Source organism: Furipterus horrens, unplaced genomic scaffold, assembly GCF_987537825.1.
Source record: "Furipterus horrens unplaced genomic scaffold, mFurHor1.1.pri manual_scaffold_8, whole genome shotgun sequence".
Lineage (NCBI taxonomy): Eukaryota > Metazoa > Chordata > Mammalia > Chiroptera > Furipteridae > Furipterus > Furipterus horrens.
The window spans coordinates 82,593,248-82,618,674 of NW_028327178.1; the positions used below are offsets into that span (position 1 = coordinate 82,593,248).

Genomic DNA, 25,427 nt, shown 5'->3' on the forward strand with positions numbered 1-25,427 from the left:
AACAAAAACATGTTATCATAAATATTTAGAACTGTCAAGAGATTCAGAAATAATATATGCCATGAATAACAACAGACCTGAATAGAAAATGAGATCTCTAGTGGATAAATGTTGAAATCAGAATAATAATTTATATTCCTAAATGCTGCAGTCTTTAAGCATTTGAAATATGCTTTCCGTTTTTATTATGTGTCTATTCTCCTGACATTCAATTCCTTTTGATAAAGAGGCCAGGGAGAAAATCAGGTACCTTTATTTAATAGTTTCCCTCAGGTCCAAATAGGCTCATTATATTTGCATAATAACTCATTATATTAAGAATTTATAATCCTAAGGAATTGCTGCATTTTTGCCAATAGATTCAACCCCACTTCTTTAAAATGGTGTGTGGCACATCAGCTATGGCAAATTGAGCAACAGGGTTCAAGATGTTCCAATGTATGATTTTAAAAAGTTCCAGAGAAAATACTTAAAAAAAAAAAGTCTGTGGATGAAAGGCTATTCTTTGACTATGCTCTTAAGTATAAAGGTAATGTTCATTTACATAAAGAAACAAGTATCACTCATAAACAAGCCACCCAGAGCTAATCACTGCTAATATGTTGGTACACCCATTGCCTTTTTTCTATGCATTGACTTACTTTTAAATAACAATGGAATCATGCTCTATGTACACTTCTGTCTCTTGTTTTATGTGTTAACATTGCATCGTGACCTGGAGAACTAAATCTTTAAAAACATGTTTTTAAAAAATACATACTTCAAGTAATTTTTCTATGCATATTTTATGTATTATTTTGGTGAAATATAAATACCTGCATAAAGGTACGTAAATTGAAGTGTTAATTTCTATAAATTTTTACAAAGTGGGCATGCTTCAATAACCATTCAGAACAAATAAGAATATTATTAGCACCCAGAGGCCCTCATTTTGGTTCCTGCTCCCTACCAAGCATAATCCAATCTCTGTTTCCAAGAGCATGAATTAATTTTGCTTTTTTGTTTAACTTTATGTAAATGGAATCACCAAGAATGTGCTCTTTTGTGTTTGCCCTCTTTTCTTCGACATGATCCTTGTGAATTTTATCTATGTTGTGTGTGACTGTAGTTTGTTTATTCCAAGAGCTGTATCCAATTTTAGTCTGTGACTGTACTACAATTTATTGATCCCTCCTACTGTTTATGGATGTTGGGTCGTTTACAATTGGGTTCTTACCAATAGTGCTATTTTGGCTGAACATGTGTACACGTTTCTGTTGTATATTGGGTCAAGTATTATCATCATTTTTCAGACTCTACTACTTACTGCTGATTGTATTAAAGCAACTTGCTCCAATTTTAGCCACACTAGTTCATGGAACTAACCAAATATAAAATATTTCCAAGTTGTACTGCAGTTTCCAAACACTGTGTATTATTCTGTTGTCACAAATGGAAAATATTATACATTTCTAAATTATGGTTATTGCCACTTTGGGAAGACATACATTCCTGTTAGGTTAGCTGGGTCACATTTCCAGCATGAAACTATTGCTGGATTCTACAATAGATAACTTGTGAAATTATTTATTTTCATAGCAACAGGATCCTATCTGCCAAGCACAGTTACTTCTCTGTGATCACACCGTGTAGTGTGGCCTCCACTAGAACTGTACATCTGTAAACATTTTTAGAGAAGAAATATTAATTGTTATTTTTCTGAGATGGATGGATATCTACTTTCCTCTAAATACTTATACTTGTAATATTCATGTGCCTCATTCCTTGGGGGAAAAGGTGGTATTTACCTGTTAAAACGCTCTGAATAAGATCTTCTGTTTTGGCAGGTGCCTTTACAGAACCTGAAATAAAACAATAAAATAAATAGACACTTCGAACTTTTCAAATCTTATTCTTCCTTTGAAACAACATTTGGCCCTTGAGTTTAAATCTTTTTTATGAAGAAATTACAAATTTTGAGAGGCAATTATTCCAAAAAAATCTCTTAAGAAATGTTCTCATGTTGTTACTTTGAGGCAAACAATTAAATGTGAATCTATCTGCTCCATTTATAGAGGAAAAAGGATATCCCTCCACTTTGAATCAAAACTGTCCACTAATTCAGTTTATTTATGCTAGTGCCACCTTTTGGCAAAATCAGGAATGGCAAGTGGTCATTTAAAAATCAAATGCTGGCCAGTTAGTTAGCAATAGTAATTGTTGCAGGCAAGATCCACTCATGGATGCCAAAATCATTAGGCAAAATTTTATGGAGAAAAAGGATATTTGCATCATTTAAAATTATTTCTCCCAATATATCTGTTAACTATAAAGGAGAAAATCTTAACTTTCATTGGAGAAACCTGGTAGTCATCACCTTAACCAAGTGATCCAACATTATCAGTCACGACACATACCAACATCAGACGCCCCTGATATGATGCACTGAGAAGGACACAGCATAATTTCTGTGATGTTCTTGCCAAAAATTCATAACTGCAATCTAATCAATTATGAGAAAACATTGCTGGTCCAAACTGAGGAACATTCTACAAAATAAATGACCAGTACTCTTCAACAGTATCAAGGACATGAAAGGATAGACCGAGGCACTGTCTTAGGTTAAAGGAAAATAAGAGCACCCAACTATTAAACACAGTGTGGGATTTTAAGTTGGAACCTGGAACAACAAAAGGACATTAGAGGAAAGCAGGTGAAGTTCAAACAGGCCTCTAGTTCAGTTCAGGGTATTGTGCCAAAGTTAATTTTCTCACCTGATAATTGTACTGTAATTCTGACAGATAATAACACTAGGGGAGCAGGAATCATTTTTTTGTAATGTATTCTGTTCCATTAAAAAAAGTGATTCTGTCAGTCAGATTATTTCAAAACATCAAGTTAAAAAAATCAAATAACAGTATAAATTCTCTTTTCACTTTCAAAAGCACGAGATTATATTTACTCACATATTTAAATGACTCATTTGTATTCCAGAAGCACTCAAGATGTTTGTGTTTGTCATATAAAAATCTTCATTTGAAAATGCCACTTCTTGTTTATGATCAAGTCATCTTACTATTACCAATCTCAACAACCTTCTTAAAAGCAGAGGTCCTGGTCACATCTTATACAAACTTAATATGATTTGTTCTTTTCAAAATCTCATTCACTCCCATGAGAAGTACCCCTCAGCTTCCAAGTGAAGGATGTGGATTTCATTACCACCATGCACTAGCATGGCGAGAAGGGGAGAGACATGAAGCCATATTTTCATGTAAGAAAATTATTTTGCCTTTTATTTATTTTATTGACCAACTCAACAAAAAGTTATTAAGTACATGCTATTCCTTAGCTCTTTGCAAAGGAAAGATCAAACTGAAGCCTAACCCGGGAACCCTACCATCTACTGGGGAAATAGGACATGCTTCTGAGAGATTGCTGCCTAAGGCAGTCTTAGGTTAAATGTCAAAGTTAGCTCCATAGCAATCAAAGGATTTTCCTGAGAAGTGAGACATGAGTGTTGCGTTGATAGGAGCACAGGAGCTGAAAGCAAGAATTTTAGGATCACAGGGAACTGTGTCAGTCCTGACGTCACTCTTTGCTAGCTCTGTTGCCTTCAGGAAGTACTTAGTCACCTCAAAACTGCAGTTTATTCACCTGCACACTGGAGACAATAATAGAATCTACCCTCATAAGCAGAGGCTATTGTTAGAGTTCAATGAGATAATCCATGCGAAGGATTTCGCAGAGTGCTTGGCACCTGGTCAGCATTCCGGTTATTGAAAACAAGTTGGAGAAAGAGGGAAAAGATTCTTGCAGAAACCTGACTTAGTGAGGAAGAACTAGGAATGAGCTTCTAAAACACAGCTGCTTACAAGAAGCCTAAAGAACACTTCATGCACCCTACCAGCAGAGGGATCCTAATTCACCACTAAATAATGACACCGGAAACCTGGGTGATACTCTGTTGTGGCTTCATGTCATCATCAGAACCAGGTGTCTCTCTTGGCATCTGTCCATCCATCCATTGCTTTATCACACATTTCTGGAGCCCCTCCTAAGTCTCAGCACCCCTGCTCACGTGATGTTTTAGGAAGCTGAATCATGGTACCCCCTTTGTGGCATGAATAAACTAGAGGCTCTTTGTCCTGTTGTACAGCTCTCTTTTCTGAGTGTTTACCTGGAGCAGGTTGGCTGTGGAGAGCCTGAGAGGCCGGTTTGGGTGCCAGAGATGTAGTGTGATTCACTCCGTTTTCTGCTGGAGTCGTCTTGGCTTCACTAGGAGCCTCTGACGGTGTTTCCCCAGGGTCAGCCTAAAATCATAAACATTTTTTCATTTTCCACATCTCTTACTGTTTTTTTTTTTTAATTACCTTCCTAAACCAACAAAGCTACATTTAATAGCATGTTCACAACTCATTTGGAGTCTGAAATATAAAACTGGAAACTCTCTGGAAAACAGGGTAAAAACAACATGGTGTTGGACCATGACTGATAGGTTAACTATTATGAAGGATCCCAATTTTATTGCTTCCTGTGTCTAGGCCCCCATGTAGAACCTCACACACTGACTTTGGACCTGAGCATGTGATTGGCTTTTATCAAATGATAATGTAGCAAACTTGATGCGAGCAGGGAAATAAAAAGGCATTTCTGAGTTTTTCTTTTTTCTCAGACCCCTGTGATAGCAATGGAGGCTGAGAGACCACATGGAGGAGAGCTGGGTCATCTAGGCGGGGAAGTCCTAGACCAGCCAGCCCCAGCTGGCCACATGCACATGCATGAGCCCCACTAGGATGGGCTGGGCATGGTTCCGAGTAGCAGAACTGTCCAGCTGACTAAATCACATGAAAAATAATAAGTGATGTAAGCCATTAAATTTAGGGCTTGCTTGTTATGCAGCAGTAGCTAACTGATGCGGTGGTTACTAGCACAGATTTTGGAGCCAGGATTGACTGAGTTTAAATTCTAGCCCTGCCACTTTTAGTGGTGTGATATTAGGCAAGTCACTTAATTCTGTGCCTCAGTTTGCTCATCTTTACAGATGAAGATAAGTACATATCTATATTGTAAAGTTGTTTAGAGGACCAAGTAAGTTAATGTTCTTAGTATAGTTTCTGGTACAGAGTAAATATGTGTGTGAAATAAATAAAGCATTTAAGCTTATGTAACACCACCAATGAATCATCATAATAATAAATGCATTGAAACTTATGAAATCCCTACTCCATTCCCTCCAGCAACTAGTACACTGCCCCATGCAGAGTAAACATGTAATAAATGTTGATCTTTATAAAGTGATTGCCACAGTAATTATATATAATTTTAATGATGGTTTTTAATGCTCTAAATGTTCTGTCACCCATTTCTTAGAATTGCCTTCCAGGTCCATGGCAGGTTTTACTGACAGTGAGGTTGTGTCTACTTTAATGTTCTACTTTGTAGCACATTAAAAATAATACATTAGGAAATAGCCAGAAGTCATTTGGAGCTCGACATTGTGACATTTTGTCATGTAATTACAGATAACAGATTGTCATACTATAACATCTTCATAAAAAGTAAGATGGGTGAAAATAATGACACTAATTGTCACAGTAGCTTTCAATCTGTTTGCGAAATCATCTTTAAAACATGAATTCCAAAACCATTTTGTGTGATGGCAGAACTTAGTTTAATTCCACAAACAATCCCTGCTTATCTACCACAGCCTGCTCAGTGCTCCTGGAAACCATGGACACTGGGACCAGTGATGGGAGGTCACGTTTTGGGGAAGAGGGACCTAAACCAGTAACCTAGGCATCCAGAGAACCACTATGTACATAGAACTCTGTCTTTGAAAGATAGCTATTTCCCTGGGTAAGTTCTGGTGTAGTCATATTATTTAGTCACATCCATTGAGAAGATTCTCCCTGGAATCACTATGCTTTATGCGTTCTTGTTTAGCAAGAAATTGCAAACTGGAGGCTTAGGGTTCAAATAGGGCACATAAACATGTTTTCTTTGGCTCACCCAACGTTGCCAAGTTTTTGAGTATAGATTTTACTCTATATAATTTTTTTTCTTAAAAAATAAGCTCAGAAATAAACTCAATAAACTCAATAAACTTCCGGCCAAGATGGAGGTGTAGATAGACATACTGTGTCTCCCTCCACAACTAAGAATAAGAAGGAATACAACTACCTCAAAACTAGAAACAACCAGAAGTTCCAGAAAATCAAACTGCATGGAAGTCCAGCAAACAAAGATAAAAAGAAGAAATACTCATCAAGACAGGTAGGAGGGGTGGAGCCAGGGCAGAGAGGATGTGATGTGGTGGTGGTGGCAGTGACAGGCTGGCAGAAAGTGCAGTCATATGTTTTAACAAGTCAGGTGAGACACCTGAGGAGCATTCCCAGTTCCTCACTGGACCTCAAAGCCCACGGTCCCAGCACCAGGGAAAACCAAGCCTCATTGCTTCTGACTGTGTAGACCAGTGGGGGTTGGGGTGGAGGCAGAAACTGCCGGTCTCATCACAGTTCACTTGTTTAAAGGGCCCCCATGGCCCTAGAGCGTCCGCAGACCAAACCACTCTGGGAATGATGGCCAGGGCGGCAGCTAGAGGGGGGCCAGTCTGGTGCGAAAGTGGGAAAGGTGCCTCGAAAAGGGGCGAGTGCTGGGCAGGTGGCATTGTTCCCTCTCGGACCCCTCGCCCACATACAGCGCCACAATGTGGTGAAACAGGTCGCCCTGCACTGACGAATCCCTAAGGCTCCGCCCCTTTCAACATAACAGGAGCGACAACTCTACCTGGGACGCGGAGGCAAACAAACACAGAAGTCTGTCAGAATGAGGAGACAGAGAAGTATGGCCCAAAAGGGGAAACGGATCAAGGTTCCAGTGGGAGAACTAAGCGATGAGGAAATAGCCAACCTAACAGATGAGTAGACAACCTAACAGACACAGAATTCAAAACACTGGTGATAAAGATGCTCACAGGCTTGACAGATATGCTTGAGTATGGCAGATGCATAAGGAAATAAGTGAAGGCTATGTTAAGTGAAACGAAGGAACATCCACACAAAACCAATGGTGAAGGGAAGAAAACCGGGGTTCAAATCATTGATTTGGAACAGAAGGAAGAAAAAAACAGTCAACCAGTGCCCAATGAGGAAGCAAGAATTGAAAAAAATGAGGAAAACTTCCCAAATTTTGCGAAGGAGATGGACATATAGGTCCAGGAAGCACCGAGGGTCCTGGGTGAGCTGGACCCAGAGGGGATCACACCAGGACGCATCAAGACTGAGATGCCAAAGGTGAAAGATAAAGACAGAGTCCTGGGGACAGTAAGAGAGAGGCGGAGAGTTGTCTACAGATTTCTCAGATTTCTCAGAGGACACTTTGCAGGCAGGAAGGGACTGGCAAGCAGTATTCAATGTTATGAAAGGCAACCTGCAACCAGGACTACACTATCCAGCAAGGCTATCATTTAGAGTGGAAGGGCAGATAAAGTGCTTCCCAGACAAGGTAAAGCTAAAGGAGTTCATCATCACCAAGCCATTATTATATGAAATGTCAAAGGGACTTACTTAAGAAGAAGAAGGTCAAAACTATGAACACTAAAATGACAACAAACTCACAACTATCAACAACTGAATCTAAAAAATAAAAACAAAACCCAACTAAGCAAACCAGAATAGGAACAGAATCATAGGTATGGGGATCATTTGGAGGGTTATCAGCTGGGAGGGGGAAGGAGGAAAAATGGGAAAATGGTGCAGTGACTAAGAAGCATAATTGGTTGGTACAAAATAGACAGGGGGACGTTAAGAATAATATAGGAAAGGGTGAAGCCAAAGAACTTATATGCATGATCCATGGACATGAACTAAGGGGGTTGGGATTGCTTGAGGGAAGGGGGGTACTGGGAAAAGGGGAGCAAAGGGGAAAAAATTGGAACTACTGTAGCAATCTAATCAATAAAATATACTTTATAAAAATGACCACAGGCAACCCTGGGCACGCATTTGCACCTCGGGCTGGAGCTGAGTGGTCTCTGCCCTCTGAGCTCCTCCCTTCACTCATGTATCTCCCTGCATCACCCCTCTAGGCATTTAGGCTTTTGGGAGGCACTGGAGAAGACTGTAACACAGTAGGTGTTTGGCTGCAAAATTTATAAAGGAAAAGCATTTACACTGCACTAGAGAAGCTAAAGTAAAGGGAACATTGGGAAGAGCATTAGGTCATTTGGGAAGTCACCCACTGGGGCTGCTCCTCTGACTTAAATACAGTCAAGCTTCCTGGACTCCCAGCTGAAGGGGGAGTGGATGCCAACTCTGCTGCTTTAGAAATGAAAATGGATAGTGCTGTGGGCACCTGACCTTCCCCAGTTCTATTCAGGCAGGTTTCTGGAACCATGTGGGGAGTAAGCCAGACTCTTTCCAATGTGACAACTGGCTGAAGTTAGCTCTCTAGAGGATTAAGAAGAAAAGGAAATATTGATGGAGGAAAGAATGGAGGTGATGAAAAGCCAGCTTCTATGAAGGTGATCATGTGTGGCTTCTCTTTGGCAACTAGAATTAGTGTCTTGAGGATATCAGACTGGAGCTGTATTCAGAATGAATCCAGCCTGCTTATTTTTGTCTTGTGTCTGGCTTGTACATTCCATGTAGCTTGTATGCACTTGGGAACCCAAGTTCCATCATCAACTTGAGTCAAGATGAAGGAAAAATAATTCTCTGCTTATCAAAGACATGTACAATGAAGCCCCTACTTGCCAGACACTGATATAATATATACATTCAAAAATAATTTTCAAAAAGCAGATCAGTTTTGAATAAACACATAGGCAGATGCTTTACAGTTGCAACTGAGGATAAAGAGGTCCTCAGGGTCCGGCGCTGCTTTTTGAGGTTTGCTCTAGAGAAAGGCTTAGTGCCTGGTCCACCCCTGGAGACGCACGCCTGCCTCCAGGCAGGGTGGGCGGCATAGCACAGCCCCAGGAGGGTGCCCTTCACACCACACATTAATAGGTAGTTAATGGAAATGATAGAAATGAGATAAGTGCAATAGATTTAATGCAACAGGGCAAAGTGAGGCCGTGCCCAGAGCTGGCGAGGCAGCTCCTGAAAGGTGGAGGGGGTCCTCTGCCACTCAGTTTCAGCCTGTCATTGTCCAGGCTTTGAGAAAAACTGGAAAATTGAAATTTTGCATGAAACTTCCCAATTTCAAATCACTGAGGGGCCAAACACAGTACAGGTTGAGCCGGCATTTGGCCCAGAAGCTGCCCATCTGTACCCTCTGCTCAGAGGAGCAGACTTTGCCTGGGATTCTGGGATTGTGTGAGGTGAGCAATGAACCCACAGCAACGCTGAAGGGTGAGCGGTGTGTGTGCTGGAAAGGCAGCTGACCTGCAGCCCACCTCCCCACCCCAGGGGCTGAACAAAGGTGGGGAGAGAGGGTGGTAAGGAAGACACTGGATGCCAGGAGAGGAATTTGGGTTTCCTTTGCATGTAATTTGACACTTGTCAGGGGCCTCTTATGATTTTCTGGAAATAAATTTTATTTATTAGTTTAGTGAGAACCTATAATGGCAAACATAGTAGACTGATGTTTAAAATATTTTGCTAAGTAAGGACAGTTCGGGCACATTTTAACTGACTTTTCCCCAGTGGAGGTGGACAGCAGAAGCAGCTGCAGACACTGCTGGACGCTGTAGCAGGCACCAGCTTTACTGTGGCTGGTTGGCATGGGCAGCACTGTCCACTAGGTTGTGAAACAAAGACACTGGAGAGTCTACTGAAGGCCTTCACTAAGACATTACTAAAAGTCATGTAACTTGTTAGAGACCGCACAATTAACAGAAGGACCGGTGCATGAATGTGTGTTATGCTCTAAAGTCTGAATTTCTCCATTGCACTGGTTCACTCTGTATTCTATGATAACAGCAACTTAAGGAATTGCAATAGTAACTGTATTTGTTGCTGAGATAAGATTGTATAAATGTAAACATCACTCCCAAAGAGCTTACTCTGTTACCCTAAAGAGGCATTTATGTATAAAAAGTTAAATGAGTTCAATAAAACAGCTTAATACAAGAACGAACCTATAGTAATACATTACTGTAATTAAAATTTTAAAATATCATCACTGAAAGATTTAATAATTCCCACTCAATGGATATGTAAGCTGAAACACAATTACTTGACCCATTTAAAGGCATCAGTGCAAGTCAATACTTGTGACTTTGTTTCTTCTTAGACTTTTTCCAAATTCTTTTTTATGAGTTGGAATAAAATAAATACAAAATTCTTTCATATCGAACTAGAAATTATGATAAAAACCAAAGAACTAGAAATGCCAGTGTTCTCAATTTAATGGAGAAACTTCTAGGATCCAATTAGGCAAATTTCAAGGAAAGAAAGTTCAGAAGCTAGTATTTTAGTTGAACTGAATTTTGCTTAGTGGAGGAGAGAAAAATGCTCAGAATTAACTACAGCAGAAGTAGGCCCCTGCCCTCCAGTGGCCAAATGAAATATTACAACATTTTTTTCTTCACAAAGAGCAGTGGACTTTAATTTAAAGCCAAAATTTTATTTAAAAAAATAATATATGTTTCCTATTTAAAAATAAACATAAGTGCCTTTAAAATATGTTATAAATATGTCAGTGAAAGGATAACTAGAAAGGCCATTTTCATAAGTTTTACAGAGTAGGAGATGTCATTTGATTTGCTAATTGAAAAGAATTCCATCCTGGGCATTAAAAATTTGGATGTAATGATCAAGCAATAGAGAACTAGAATGTGGGGAAGTTAATTGGCTGGTTAATATGAAGTAAAGGGTCTTCCAAATACCAAATGTGTGCCTGAGTTGTTGGAGGTGTTAGGTCACGCTATCCTTGCCTGAGTAACCTGAGAAGTGTAGTCTCTTCTAGGTAATGGGTAGGATAACAGCATCTTGATTTGGAAACCAGATGGGTAAGGGGAAAGGTCATTGGTTTTTCTGGAACAGTAAGGGTAAGACTCATAACTCATCATGCAGAAATCTAGTCCGCTTAGTACAAATGCGGGTAGTGAGCAGAGCTTTGTCAGACTAGTTTTTCCCTCAAGAAAGAGCTTCCTCAAACACATGTGTAATTCACATCTTAGATTTCTAGTAGCTGAATGAAATAAGATACTGTATCTTCCCCAAGTTCCTAAGAAATTCAGATAATTTCTTAAAACTATATCCTGATGTATGTATTCTGAAATGTTTAGGGAAAAAAATATACTAATATTTGCAGCCTACTTTCAAATGCATCAAAAATAAGATGGGACAATGAGTGGATAGAGGGGTGGATGGATGAATATATAAGTGATAACCAAATGCATTTAAATTTTAATGATGAAATCCAGGTAACTGATATTGGGTACTCATTATATAATTCTTTCAATATTTGTCTGAACATTTTCATAATCAAGTATAGCAAAACTCCTATATTTTGAAGCTTATTACCAGGATGAGTTAGAAGCAAAAGACAGCTTTAAGGAGATGAATAAATCTATCTCTTGAGTCCAATATTTAAAGCTTCTTGATTTACCAAGTAAAATGATTCTGGCTTTTACAGCAATTAATACCCAGCATGTTCCTCCAGTAGTAACTGGATCACGGATCCAATGGATTCTTGACAGATCATGAGCAAGAAATCATCAGCATTCACATGGTCTCAGTTGAAACATTAGTGATAGCTGCAAGTTTATGTGAATATGTGGGAATTTTTATTAATATTGGTCTCTTCCTCAAGACTCTAAGGTCTATGAGAACATCTGAGTTTTTTTTTACTTACATGTACATATAGTGCCCAGCATGGTGACTGACATTCAGTTGTGTTCAAAATTTTTGTTGGATAAATAAATGAATAAATCTACATTTTTCCTGCTCATGTATAATCAATAGATATATTATTAATGATAAAGTCCCACAACTAAAAACAACCTAAATGTTATGCTAAAATAACAAAAAAATTCTTTAAACGAATGAATCAACCAATAAAAAAATGAAGATGCTGCTTTTCTGTTGTCTGTAGTTAGAGAATCTACATTTGACTCATAATTGCAGCAGTTTATTTAGGAGGAGGTTAACGGATTAAAGAACATAACTTTGCTGACTATTTTATATGTGTGTTGTAGCTGTTACTCTGCCTTCCAACTTTAATTTATTAGAAATACTTACACAGTCTCCAAAGAATTCAACAGACATGAACTCTTGGCAGTTAGGCAGACATCATGGACTCCTCTTTCGAAGAGAACATAGACTAAATCACCTTTACATTCATTTTATGAGAATGTATATTTCATATTAATTAAGCCAAATCACTTGGCAAAGATTGTGGTCAATCATTCTCAAAACAGTTTCTGGACAATTCCCAGAGAAGAGTTTCTCTCGGAGTCCTTTCCAGGTTCCTGTGATTAAGCTGACATTTTAGAGTGGATGGAATGAAAGGCTTTCATGTAGGAAGAGCCATGTTCTTGTGAGAAACAGATGTAGGCTCCAAAGCAATGGTTCTCAAAGTGTGGTCCCTGGACTGGCACGTCAGCATAACTACAAACTTGTTAGAAATACAATTCTTGGGTCCACTCCATACCTACTGAATCAGAAACTCTGAAGGTGGGGCCCAGCAATTCATGCTTTAAAAAGTCACACAGGTGATTCTAAAACATGCTAAAGTCTAAAAGCCATGCGACTCAAAATGTGGTCATTAGGCCAGTAGCATCAGCATCACCTGGAAGCTTGTTAGAAATGCAGAATTCTGGGCCATGCCCCAGACCTATTAAATCTGAATCTGCAGTATAACAAGATCATGTGCAGTTGTATGCACATGAAAAATTGAGAAACCCTGCTCTAAAGCAGAGTAGACAACTTTGTTATTGAGAGTCACATTTTTATCATCTCTATAGCATTGGGCACAGTACAGATCACAATAGTCAAGTTTCTGGTTTCATCACTGTTTTAGGCAGATGAACCTGAAACCACTCACTAGAATCCATTGAAATTTTAAAAATTGTTATGGAAGAGGTAGGTAAAAGCAGCAAGGGAACTGAAACAACCATTGAGTAGTTTCAACTCAAGTGGATATATGGTCTTACCTTGAGATCTCATATTAAAAGACCCCAACTGCTCCATTTATTGGCCATTGACAGTAGGCAAGTCATTCTACCACTATAAGGAACCATTTATTCTTTTGAAAATGGGGACTATACATTTGTCCTAGCTGGCATCCAGATTTACCCAGGGCATCCAGTGAAAGTGTGTGGTAAACTCTGAAGCCACATATAAATGAAAGGCACAGTGTTTTTACCTGAAGGCCAATTCCTGAAGGCAAACTTTCTCTTCCTACTTGATTGGATGCTGTAATGTTCAGGGGCTGGGAGAAACTATTGTTTCTATAAATTGGTATTGTGTTGAATTATTATTCAAGGAGGAAGGTTTTCTTTTAAGGAGAATAAAAAATGACCAGTAAACTCATCTTTGATTTTATCACCAAGTTCTTGAACCATGGATGAGTATTAAGCTTATATCCTGGAAAAGTTCAATGGCACCCAAGGCCTTACTGAGTTAGTTCTGTGGCCTTATGATAGCCCTACCATGGATTTTTGCTATTGGGTTATTTTACTGGTGAAATTTACACCAAACCACAAGCTTTTTCTTTAAAAAAAAAAATCAAATTCCTTTGAAGGTACCCATGGTTCTATGAATTAGGACATAAACTATTTTAGATAAATTTCAGCTCACTTATAAGAACACTAAGTCTGACAATTTAAAAAAGTAGGCTTCTTGGAATAAATGAAATTTAAGCATTATCAAATAACTCTCCCCCTTGAACATGTGGAAACCACACAGGTAATAGAGGAAACTCCTGAGAACAGCCATGCTGGCCTGGGGGCTGGGTGAGGTTTGACATGTCAGGTACAGGCACATCTCATTGTTTTACCCTTCACTTTATAGGGCTCCACAGGTGTTGTATTTTTAAAAAACTAAAGGCGAGAACTTCTGCCAGCAAAAAAAAAAAAAAAAAAAAAAAAAAGAATTATGACCTGATTTAGTGCAATACTCCTTTTGTGGTGGTCCAGAACTAAAATCAAAATATCTCTGAGGTATGCCTATACTCTGTCTTAGACCATAACCTTCCCCAAGGGTGGAAATGAATGCTTGGTGACTGAATGTAGCCTTTGGACTTTGGCAGTTTAGAGTTGGGAGGTATGTATATATATTTTGGCCAGCAGCCAGTATACAAACTGATCAATAAAACACACACACACACACACACACACACACACACACACACACACACACACATATATATATATATATAAAACTAACTTATTGAAGAACAAGTTCTGATAATATTCAGTGATTTTAAGGGGGGAATCTTGACATTTGATTCAACAAAAAATTCAGTTCAGAGCATGTTACTATTTAAGGTAAAGGTCTAGTAGTCTGTGGTCAGTCGTCCAGGTGACCTGCTGCAGAGGACAAAAAGATGAACAAAGGACTAGTCCTCATTAAATAACTAGAAAATTAGTTTTGTCACTGAGGAACATAGCATGATATGGTGTAGAATAGACATTTGCTGCTCAGCGCGTGCTAATGAAACCGCATTAGCCCATCACCTGGGGCTTGTTGGCGTCTCTGAGCCGCAGGCCTCACCCACGCCCCCTGAACCAGGGTCAGCATTTCACCAGGATTCCCTGCGCTGCACGTTCAACTCGAGAAATGCTGTTGTAGCACATGAGTTCCGCACTGCTTAGATTTCAATCCTGACTCTGCCCCTTATCAGTTGTGTGGCCATGGGTGGCAAATTTAACCTCTCAGAGCCACACTCTCCTCACCTGTTAAATGGGAATAGTAATCATTAAGACTTATGAATGTTTTAAGACTTAAATATGTTAATATATTAAAGGGCTTAGAACAGTGCCAGTAACATAGTAAACACTCAGTAAATGTTTATTTTTTCCTACTCCTTAATGGGTTTTAGCAAATACTGCATTTGGAAATTATTGTTATAAATAACGTTTTGCGATCAATACATTCAATAGTGACTTTTATCTCTTTACAGGCACATTTAAAAATGGAAAATCCAAAGTGTTACAAATATCTCATTAGGCATCTCTATTACTTCATTAAAGTATTAGAGCTGTGAGACATTTCCTTTAAAAATTAAAAACTTTTCTTAGAAAAACAAATACACATAGAAGACATGCTAGGAGGACATGCACCAAAAATTTTAACAAAATTACTGGGGGGCTTTTTGTTTATTGTTTTTAAATTTCTTATGTGGCCTTTTATTTAGAGAAATAGCTAAACATATTATAAAGCCTTTGTAGTTAATCAGATAAGGCAACTTTCTACAACTTTACTAACCTACCAGCCTGCATGACAATTTTAAAAGAGATTTGAAATAAATCTAGCAACTTTAATCTCTATTATTCCTTAACTTCTAATGTACATATATATCTTCTCATATAATATAAAATAAATATCTATTGTCCAAAGCATGGAGGAATTTTTAATTTTCCTATTTATTTGGTTTGAAAATTACTCTTAAGATGATAACTTATTAGACTATTACTAATGTGGGACTTACTTTGCAGCCCAACAAAGTCTTTAATTTTCAAGTAGAAATGACCTTTACAACTACAAGATAAAAGGATTCTACTAAAAAAGTCTTTGCTGCTAAAATAGTGTCTCCAGTGCCTGCCATGTCCTAGATAGAATTTTCTTCCGAGAAAACCACAGCTACTTATTTTCAGTGGCCTCATTCAAATAAACTTACATTACTGCCAGACAAGAGAAAGGGCACCCTGGTGTTCAAAGGTGTGAAATGACTCTTCTTTCCTAGCACTACATGCTAAGGGAAAATGATTTTTTTTCTTGAGTTTCAAAAATGAGGTCAGTTATGGGTTTAGATATTTCAAAGGAAAAAAAAATTTTTTTCTGTTCGACCATATGGAATCTATCTGATTTAATGTCTTTAAATTACTTCTAAAACTGAAAAGGTTCAAATTTTCTCTAAGTGTAACCACCATTATACATTACTGAAAATCCTTTCTGATCACCATTTTATAGAGGAGAAACAAAAATAAAGTTGACCTAAAATTCTACTTCTGTGATTTTTTATCTATTAGTGTTGTATTGTCCCCAAATAGCTTTTTGATATATGATGTCTGTTGCAAAGATAAGGCTTTGAGAGGGCAGCAGTGTGAAAGGGTCCCGGCAATCTCGAAAGCCCTAGGTCTCCGTTCCTTACAGTGACATTTTTTTTGCAATCATTATTAGAGAAATGGTCTCTCTGGGGCACCGTCAGCAAAATGTTCCATTATAAGACCTTTCCCTCGATTGCCGCACTACAAAGGCTGAAATTGCCCGTGTTTTGAAAAGTTCTCTTCAAGTGCCAGCTTACTCCTTGGAGAACCTGGCTAACAAATAGGTGTAAGTTGAAGATGTACAAAGTATTGTTTCTAAACAGTGACAATACATGTAATTTTACTTGAAACCGCTTCATTCAAACTTCTATTTCTTAGAAAATAAAATACATCTAGTTGATAAATAAAGATTCCTCTTTTCTAATTGGAGAAAAATGCTATTAGTAGTAATTTATTTATATCTACAAAAATTATCTTTACCTTGAATTAAATTTTATTCAATAGGGTAGAAGCTAAAGAAGATAGAAAAGAGTTTCAGAGTTTCTGGTGGATTTCTAAGGAGAGTTCTAGTTTCATATTGATGCCTCTATGAGCAAAGCAAGAAATCCATTGAATTCTTTAGTCTTAGTTAATCTTTTCAAAGGTCATTGTTAAGAAAAAAGCACTATTATCTCTGAAGAACCAGCAGAATTAAAGATGTAACTATTGTCAGACATTAAATTCTAGTTCCCAAATGAAAAATTCGGAAAGGGCCCTCATTTTTTAATTTAATTATAAACAGAAGCTATTTAGCATTGCTGTGTTCCCTATAAGGAGAATTGCACGTGGGGATTCTTGAGTACATGATTTCTTGAGAGAATACCCTCAAGGGAAAACAGTAGGGAAATGAGGAAAGCAGGGTACAACGGCGAGAGAAAACATGTCAAAATATGGTCTTAGCTGGAGTCTAGCCTCAGCCTGATCTGATGGGGGCTTGCAAATGTGAATTGCAGCACAGAACTTGCCCACCCAACAGTAAGGGACATGAGCTGTTATTCTCCCTGATCTTTCAGTCTCTGGATATGAGTCACCCCCTTCTAGGAATAACTTTCCAGGCATCCCCAGAGAAGGTGGCTCCTATCGGCCAAGGCCAGCCCTCCGAAGGAGTCTGGCGCTGTCAGTGGCTGGCAGCCCGCTGCTGCAGTAGCCCTGCGAAGGAGATGTGGGCGGGGCACCAACAGTATCCACTTGGAGCATGAAAAGACACCTCTTTCAATGGGTTCTGTACAAGCAGGGACGGCTTAGACTAACCCCTCAAAATTGAAGCAGGGGTCCTAAGGGTCTTTTGTGATGTTTATTTCCCCTCTGCAGATGGTAAGCACAAATGTCAGAGGCACAAGTAACTTGGGAAGTATACTTAGGTCAACCATTAGGCATAATTTTCTGGCAGCGTAAAATTTCCCTATAACTCCATTTATTGCATACCACAAAAAGCATTATTTATAAAACTTTTCAGTCTAACTTGAAATTTCATCACAGAGGGTGATTTATCTATTGGTCCTATGGGGTGTGATGCCTACACTGTAAATAAGAGCCTGGAAAATGCTACTCTCATGTGAAGTATTTTCCTTTCATTTCATTTTTCTTATATTCAATTAACTCAATATCTTAGATAAAAAATTTCTAAAATTCTATACAAACACCAAGGAAATAATCATAGATGTGCTAAAATATTTATAGGATGTTCACGGAAGATCTGCTTAAAGTAGTGAAGCATTTCAAATACACAAGATGGGGGATTGGAAGTATAAATCATGGTAACACTACCTGACAGAGACCATGAAGTCATTAAAAGTCGTGTCATAGAAGAATATTTAATAACATGGAAAATATTTGCATTAAGTGAAAATAAAACACAGATTGTGAATATTATCCCACATTATGAGGAGGTATAATTGTGTATAAAAAGACTAGCTATATATGTACTCTATATTTACAGTGTTATTGCTGGATGGCCTGGGTGTTTGAATTACAGGTGATATCTTTAAGGCTTTCTTCTCTTATTTTTATTTTTAAATTTTTGGATAATAAATCTGTTTTTGTTTATAAAAAGAGGGATATTAGTAAATAATATCTACTTAAATGAACCTGTTATTATAGTTTATTCACACAATTTTCAAGATTTTTTCCACCATACTGATATTAATTTTTATTATCTTTTTTCCCTGAACTTATCTTGTGACTATTCAAATAAAATATGAAAATAGCTAATTTTATCACTATTTTAAATATTGGGGTCATCTCCAATGATTATTTGATAATATTTCATTTAAAAAGAAACAAATGAGTGCCAGTCTACATAGATGCTTTATATTTTAAAACTTCACTTCTAATATTTCTAGACCCTTCCTTAATTATTCTTTGCATTGTGATGTGTAATTAAAATAATATACCAACTATTCTGAGAATATATATATTTAATACATAAATATACAATGTAATAATAATAGTAAAAAGCTTATGGCTCATACTACACACCAGGTATTCTTTTAAATACTGTACTTTATGTATTGTAAGAAATCAAAAAAGCACTTTGAAAATCCTGCACTTTAAAGACAAAGAAAAATACTAAGTGACTTGTTAATCATCTTCTTTTCTAAGTGCCTTAATCACCTTTAATCAACATGAAATCACCTAGATATTTTCACCTGAAACAGCAAGATGTTTCATGTGGTCAAAAAATAAGATGCTGGTGGTGACCACAGAATACCAGAAGAGAATGAAATATGAAAAACTCAGTCAGTCATCTGGTTGTTTTGTGGAATGATGCTGAACTCCATCAAAATGTTTTTCCAACATGCTATTTTCTTCTCCTGAGGTGTGATGTCACATAGGCAAAGCCAGCAACTAGGTGCGGAAATCATGCTTAACGCTATACAGAAGATCAGAACACCCTCTCACCTCTTTCTTTACCTCTTCTTCATCTTCCATTGTCAAAGCAGCCAGTTGCTTAGCTCTCTGCTCCATCAGATTCACATATCGAATTGGATTTGACAAAGCTTCAATCACATCTAAGTAGGAAAGAGACATTTTAGATCAAAGACCCTGGAGGTATTTATTACCCATCATCCATCCACGCATTCATCCATCTGTTAATTCATTATCCATCTATTCACCCACCCATCCATCCACCAATTCATCATTTATTTTTTATTCTTCCATCTATCAGCATAACTACCTTCTCATTCATCCAACATTTTCAAAATGGACAAGAGTCAAGACCCTTTGCTGAAACCTCAGGAAGACAGCAGTCAAAGGAGGTCAACTCTGAGAGCCAAACTTGACAGGCTCCAAATCAGAATGTCTCAATACTCCTATTCTTCAGTTTCTTTTTGAGGGTTCCATCCATTCCAGCAATGGCCCCACACTTGTCCTATTTGGTCCAAATGGTGTTTTATAAATGGAGACACTTCACATAAAAGACCTGTCTTACAGACTGTTGAAACAACGCAAAGGTTTGGCAATATGTGCTTCATTAGCATACGACACTGTCTAGCATGTTGGCTGCCATCTTTGAATGGTGCATGGACTCCAGGATTGCCATAGTCTCCACCACTTTTTAGTATATTACACCCAGATCACTTAGCACCATAAGCATTTAAATATATTATTCATGGTGACATCATCATAAATTTACCTCTCTAAACTTAGGATTCCATGAATGAAAAGAATCAGGGTTCTAAGACTGGCTCAAGGCAAACTAATTACACAGATCTATACAGATTGCTGTAGTACCAGGTAGCATGGGTTAGAAAGTGTTGGGCCCATGGATAAATATGCTCAATACTTTATTGGGACTTGAACTAAATTAAATTAAAACTTATTCTTAAAGGCTTGAGCAATTTACCTTCTAAACAGTTATATAAAATAAGAGGTGATTCTGGGACCAGAGTCTCTTGCCTTTGTTTTCACAAATACATGGATGACCCCAGATGGAAATGTCTGTTTGAGTGAGGCTGTTTACCTGCATATGTATCTGGGACATAGTCTTTAACCTCTATGTAGACAAAGAGAGCTGGCATCATCAGAGGTTGGTTCCTCTCATTCCGAAGGCAGATGTAGTGATAGCCTGGAGGGTGACAATAATATTGTGTATCACACACTCTCTTCACAATGTCAGTTAGAATACAGGAACAGCTATGTGATAGAAGTGTTTATTTTAGGTGACTTTGGATGACAAACAGTTCACTTTTTTCTCATTTTAATCACATGGGTTTGAGTGATAAGGTATTATTTTCCTCATCAGACAGGAAAACAATGTTGACCCTGATTTTTTCTTTTCAACTGTATTTTTCCTCACAAAAGAGAACTCAAAAGCATGACATAGATTGAGTTATTGGTCCAAATTTGTCCTGCGTACATGATTTCTTCACTTGGGGTGTAGCCATACGCTCTGTTCTGGACAATAAGACCTTAGCGATGTGCAAGCAGAGGCTCAGAATGCACTCGCACAGTCGGTCTTGTTTTATGCGCCCCAGTGAGCTGCCTGGAGAAGCCCATACTGGGCGCACATTGCCCCATCAGCCTGGGCCCCCCAGTGAGGACATATGTAACAGTTCTCACCTGGACCACAGCCTGAAGCACAGCTACACGCCTGAGCCCAGGCAAACCCTGCCATGCCATAGACCTGTGAGTCTGAAGACGTATACTTGTGATAAGCTATTGAGTTTTCAGATCGTTTGTTGTACATAATTATTATACACAATCATTGTGGCAAGAGTTGATTCATATACCGTAGCATGTCACAAAGGCATGAAACTGCCAAGTTTAAATAATCTTAGAGCCCTTGTTATAGAAAAAAAAATACCAAAGTGGCCTGTAGCTTCCTAAATCATTCTTTAATAATCATGCAACACAGTGATAATTTTCTTTACAATTCTGATATAGTTTCTTACCATACTATCTATCCATACCTGGCCGAATTGCTTGCACTGGCAAGATCCTGTGACCAATAAATTTACCTCCTTCTTCATAAACTGCTATTCTCAGACAGGCCAGTGAAGGAAGAACCACCTATAGAGACATTAAGGATGCATGTTATTACAAGAAGAAGCCACTCCAAAAAAGAATTAGAAAGATATTCATATGAGTCCTGCTTTTCCAAACCCAACTAGAAGCTTCTACTTAGCAAATTGATAAAAAGTTACATTGTTTTTCTATAATTTAGATGTTCAAGGAGAAGAGTTAGCAGAGATACTGCTTTATCTATGTTTCATCACCTTCTCCTAATGAGGAATTTGTTCAACACACAGACCATTTACTTTTGACATGAATATTCTCAATGTGGACATGACAAAAGTTCTATGTTTAAATATAAAGAGTTGATGGTCTTAACATTGTTTGAGCATTTGCTACTATATTTTCTTTTTTTAAAAAAATAATTTGTTTATTTATTTATTTTTAGAGAGAGGGGAAAGGAGAGAGGAAGAGAAACATCACTGTGTGGTTGCCTCTCACTTGCGCCCCCAACTGGGGGCCTGACTTGCAACCTAGTCATGTGCCCTGACTGGGAATCGAACCAGTGACACTTGGCTCACAGGCCGATGCTCAATCCACTGAGCCACAGCAGCCAGGTGCTACTATATTTTCAAAGCAAATTACTTGTATATTTTCAAAACAAAAAACACAAAGAAATTAACTTTCAGAACAGCTTTCAAAATGAGATTGCTTTATAAATTTGTAAATTCCCAAATGAGGCACCAGGTAATTGCTCACTTTTCCCCTCAATATTAAAACATGTGGAGTACTCAGTTAAATTCTATGTCAAGAGCATTAAACCAATTGTATCCTTAAAAATGTACTTTTGCTAACAAGAGCAAACCAACATTTATTGACTATTTTCAATGTGCCAGACATTTTCTAAATGTTTTCAGTATATTAGGGAATACTTACAATAACTCTATGAGGGAGGTGTTTATATTAAATCCAATAACATAAAAACACTAGGGCACAGTGATCTTTAATGCAGACATTCTCTTTGCAGAAGACTTTCTTTGTAGATACTTTGGCCAAATAAAAGCAAAGGGTATGGTAAGAAAATTTATCACACGAAAGTCTTCCTTTGTGTGATAAGAATGTGTGAAAAAGATTTGCTTTTTTGGTGAAGGCAGAGAGAAGGCCCTTCTTCTTGAATGTGGACTGTTTTAACTCAGTCAGACAGAACCCAGACAATATAGAATGACCAGCTGCCAGTGGTTAGAGATTCTAGGGAACGTAATATTCTTTTTTTAAGGAATATTAATATTAATATTCTTTTTTTCTCTCCACTACCATATTATACCTTACTTGCCACTCTACTTCATTTGAGTCATAATGAAATAATTTATCACTTGTATTATAAGAGGATATGGGTTAGATTTATATATTATTCTGACCTTCCAAATGAGGTATATTAGAATTGATTTATAATATACTTCTGAAATTCCAAACAAGTAATTTACAGAGATCTTGACTAGTTTTCAAGATAGTTTTGAAAGTGCTATTGTTTTATTAATGTGTAAATTCCAAAATTAAGCAATAATAAATTCTTTTATTTTTTTCTCAGTGTAAAACACCTAGAATATGCAGTTACATGTCCTGTCAAGGACATAAGACCAACCTTTTTGAATACAATAGGCTCTTCTTCCCAGACAGGATTTACAGCATTTCCTTGTGATGTCTTGGTCTTAAGTGCTTTCCTCCTTGTGTCCACAGGCAAACCAAACATATCCACTTCCACATAAGTCCCTACTTTCTTATCAGAAAGAAACTGACCGGAAATAATCTAGAAAATAATAAAAAAGGAACTCTTGATGAATGAATAACAATGAGGTGAGAAAATGCTTTAGGGAGGTGCAAATGCTGATGGTGAATGTGGAGCAATAAGTACAAGCAAGAGTACAAATACAATGTCTCTTTGGCTAAAGAATTAGTAGAGGAACACTGAAAACAATGGGGTTAGAAGGAGTCAATAGACAAAGTTAAATAGGCAGAAATAAATGAACAAGCATCAAAAATTTGATGAGATTTTTGCCTTCTGTACTTCAGATACATCTATCAAATGAAAGATTGGTCTTGAGAGCCAACTGAGTATAAAGGTTTTCCTAATACTTAAAAATGTTACAGGAGAAAAATTCTCTTTTTAGCATAATTATAAATAAAATTAAAAGGTAATTTAAGAGTACAAATTTAAAACATAAGTAGAAACTCTACTATTTAAAAAAAATTTCCTGTGGCTCACAAAATTTAACTTGAAGGAGTGTTTGTAATGCCATGCTATCCCAGTTCTCAAAGTTGTTACATTTTAAATAAAAAGCCACAATGATAATTGAAAACCAAAGCCAACAAATATCGACTCAAAGCCACCAAGCCCAGTTTGTCATCACTCCTAACCTCAGCTGGTTAGCCATCCCCACAACAGCGGTTATCCTTCGCCTAGGTGTCAAATGATCAGATATTGTGGAGTTAAAAGAGATTGAAAAATTACATATTCATAAAATGTCTCCAATATCTGCCTCTTGTTCTCACCCAATTTTCAAAATCTGAGTGACCCTCAGGGTCATAAGTAAAGGTGTCCTCTGCTTTAATGCCAGAGAGGGAGCACGTGCTAATGGGGCAAGCCTGGCGAGTCTGGTTTGTCTGGCTGACAAAGCCACCTGCTTCCCAAGAGCCTTCTGAACTCTCAAGTCAGTGAAAGGGAACAGAATTTCCAAGGTTATGACTGGGTCAGAAATTGAACACAGCGGCAGCTTGGGAATAGCCATCAGTGGTCAAGTGAGGCCAAAGTCAGCTACATACTGATGTGATCAAAAATTCCAAACACTTTAGATAGAAAGCCATGAGGCAGAGGTTGTCTGAACTTGTCCTGGGACAACTAATTTCTCCTGAATGTTTTCTTTGGCCTGAGGACATGAAAGCTGCTAACAACAATCTCTTTTGTTTAATTTGAGGTTCTACATGGAAATTACTTAACAGACATTTTACATCTTTGAAACTTCCAAGTTATGTGAGTCACATGGAAATTCGAATGCACCAGTGATTTTGTGTGTTTGTGATGAGTGATCAAAGCACACGTCCTTAACCAAAACAGTGGCACTAACCTCATGCTCTCATCAGTGAAAGATGATCGTGGCACACCATTTGAGCTCGCAAGTCCACTCTGGCACTATAAAGTCTATGTCACAGGGTCAAAACACAGGCACCGCCAGATAGATCTGAGCCTCACCCTGGCCCTAGCGGGAAGGTTCAAAGCAGGACTCTGCTGCGGCAGGGTCCTCCGTTCACGGGACACTGACAACTCTAGAACAGTCTCCATTCTGGACTCAGGCAGCAGTTTATATTTTTCTGGGACTCAACTGTATCCCCTCAACTTACTTTCCTGTCTCTATGTCATTGTTTTATAATCATTTACACTATCACAACAGAATTTTCCCAAAAGCATAGATAGGCAAACCAACATGTGCAGTCAGCAAAGATAAAACATTAGTTTTATCCAACTATAACAACTATTGAAAAAGATTTTAAAAATAACATTTTATCAGTGTGTGATGCTTAAGAGTTTATTTAATCAAATGACAGAAATTATGCATCCTTTGTGGAAAACAATTTCCTAAAATAAATATAATCTTGAAGCTCTATTCTACCAACTCCACTCCTCAGATATATGCTGCAGAATGATTTCAAAAGAAATAATTGTGAGAGCCATCACTGAAATTTTATTTTGAATCTTTGGTATAAAGTGACAAACATTATTTATTTATTTTAGATTTTATTTAATTATTTATTTTTAGAAAGAGGAGAAGGAAAGGAGACAGAGCGGGGGAGAAACATTGTTGTGTGAGAGATTGGTTGCCTCTTGCGTGCTTCCAACCAGGGACCTGGCCCCAAACCCAGGCATGTGCCCTGACTGGGAATCAAAGTGGCAACACTTCAGTTCACAGGCCGAGGCTCAATCCACTGAACTACACCAGCAAGGGCTAACATGACAAACTTTAAAGTAAAAATGGGTTCAACAAGCTTAGGGTAGACATAAATTAGTGAAACTGTTATAGAGCCTTTTTAAATATAGTTTTTCATATGACTTTGGTTTAGGGTTAATCGGAAAATTGAATTTATATCCAATAAAAAGGTTTCTTAGTTAATATTTATCCAGTAAAACAGAAAATAAACACAACTTTAAAAAAGAAAATAAAGTTTAGCTAAAACAACCAAGGGCTTATAGAATTCATGTAAAAAAACTCTTTATAAAAATGATTTCCCATTCATGGTA

General features: G+C 37.7%; 1 protein-coding gene across 1 annotated transcript in view; it reads right to left on the reverse strand.

Annotated features, from left to right (window-relative positions):
- Positions 1 to 25,427, reverse strand: part of PLCB1 (phospholipase C beta 1) — a 637,895-nt gene that overhangs the window by 91,678 nt on the left and 520,790 nt on the right. The window contains exons 20-25 of the mRNA XM_090286059.1: positions 22,779 to 22,943; positions 21,094 to 21,193; positions 20,145 to 20,249; positions 19,082 to 19,191; positions 4,160 to 4,292; positions 1,788 to 1,841 (exon numbers count right to left, since the gene is read on the reverse strand). Of these exons, the coding sequence (XP_090142185.1) occupies positions 1,788 to 1,841; positions 4,160 to 4,292; positions 19,082 to 19,191; positions 20,145 to 20,249; positions 21,094 to 21,193; positions 22,779 to 22,943 (667 nt within the window). The remainder of the gene's footprint in view (positions 1 to 1,787; positions 1,842 to 4,159; positions 4,293 to 19,081; positions 19,192 to 20,144; positions 20,250 to 21,093; positions 21,194 to 22,778; positions 22,944 to 25,427) is intronic.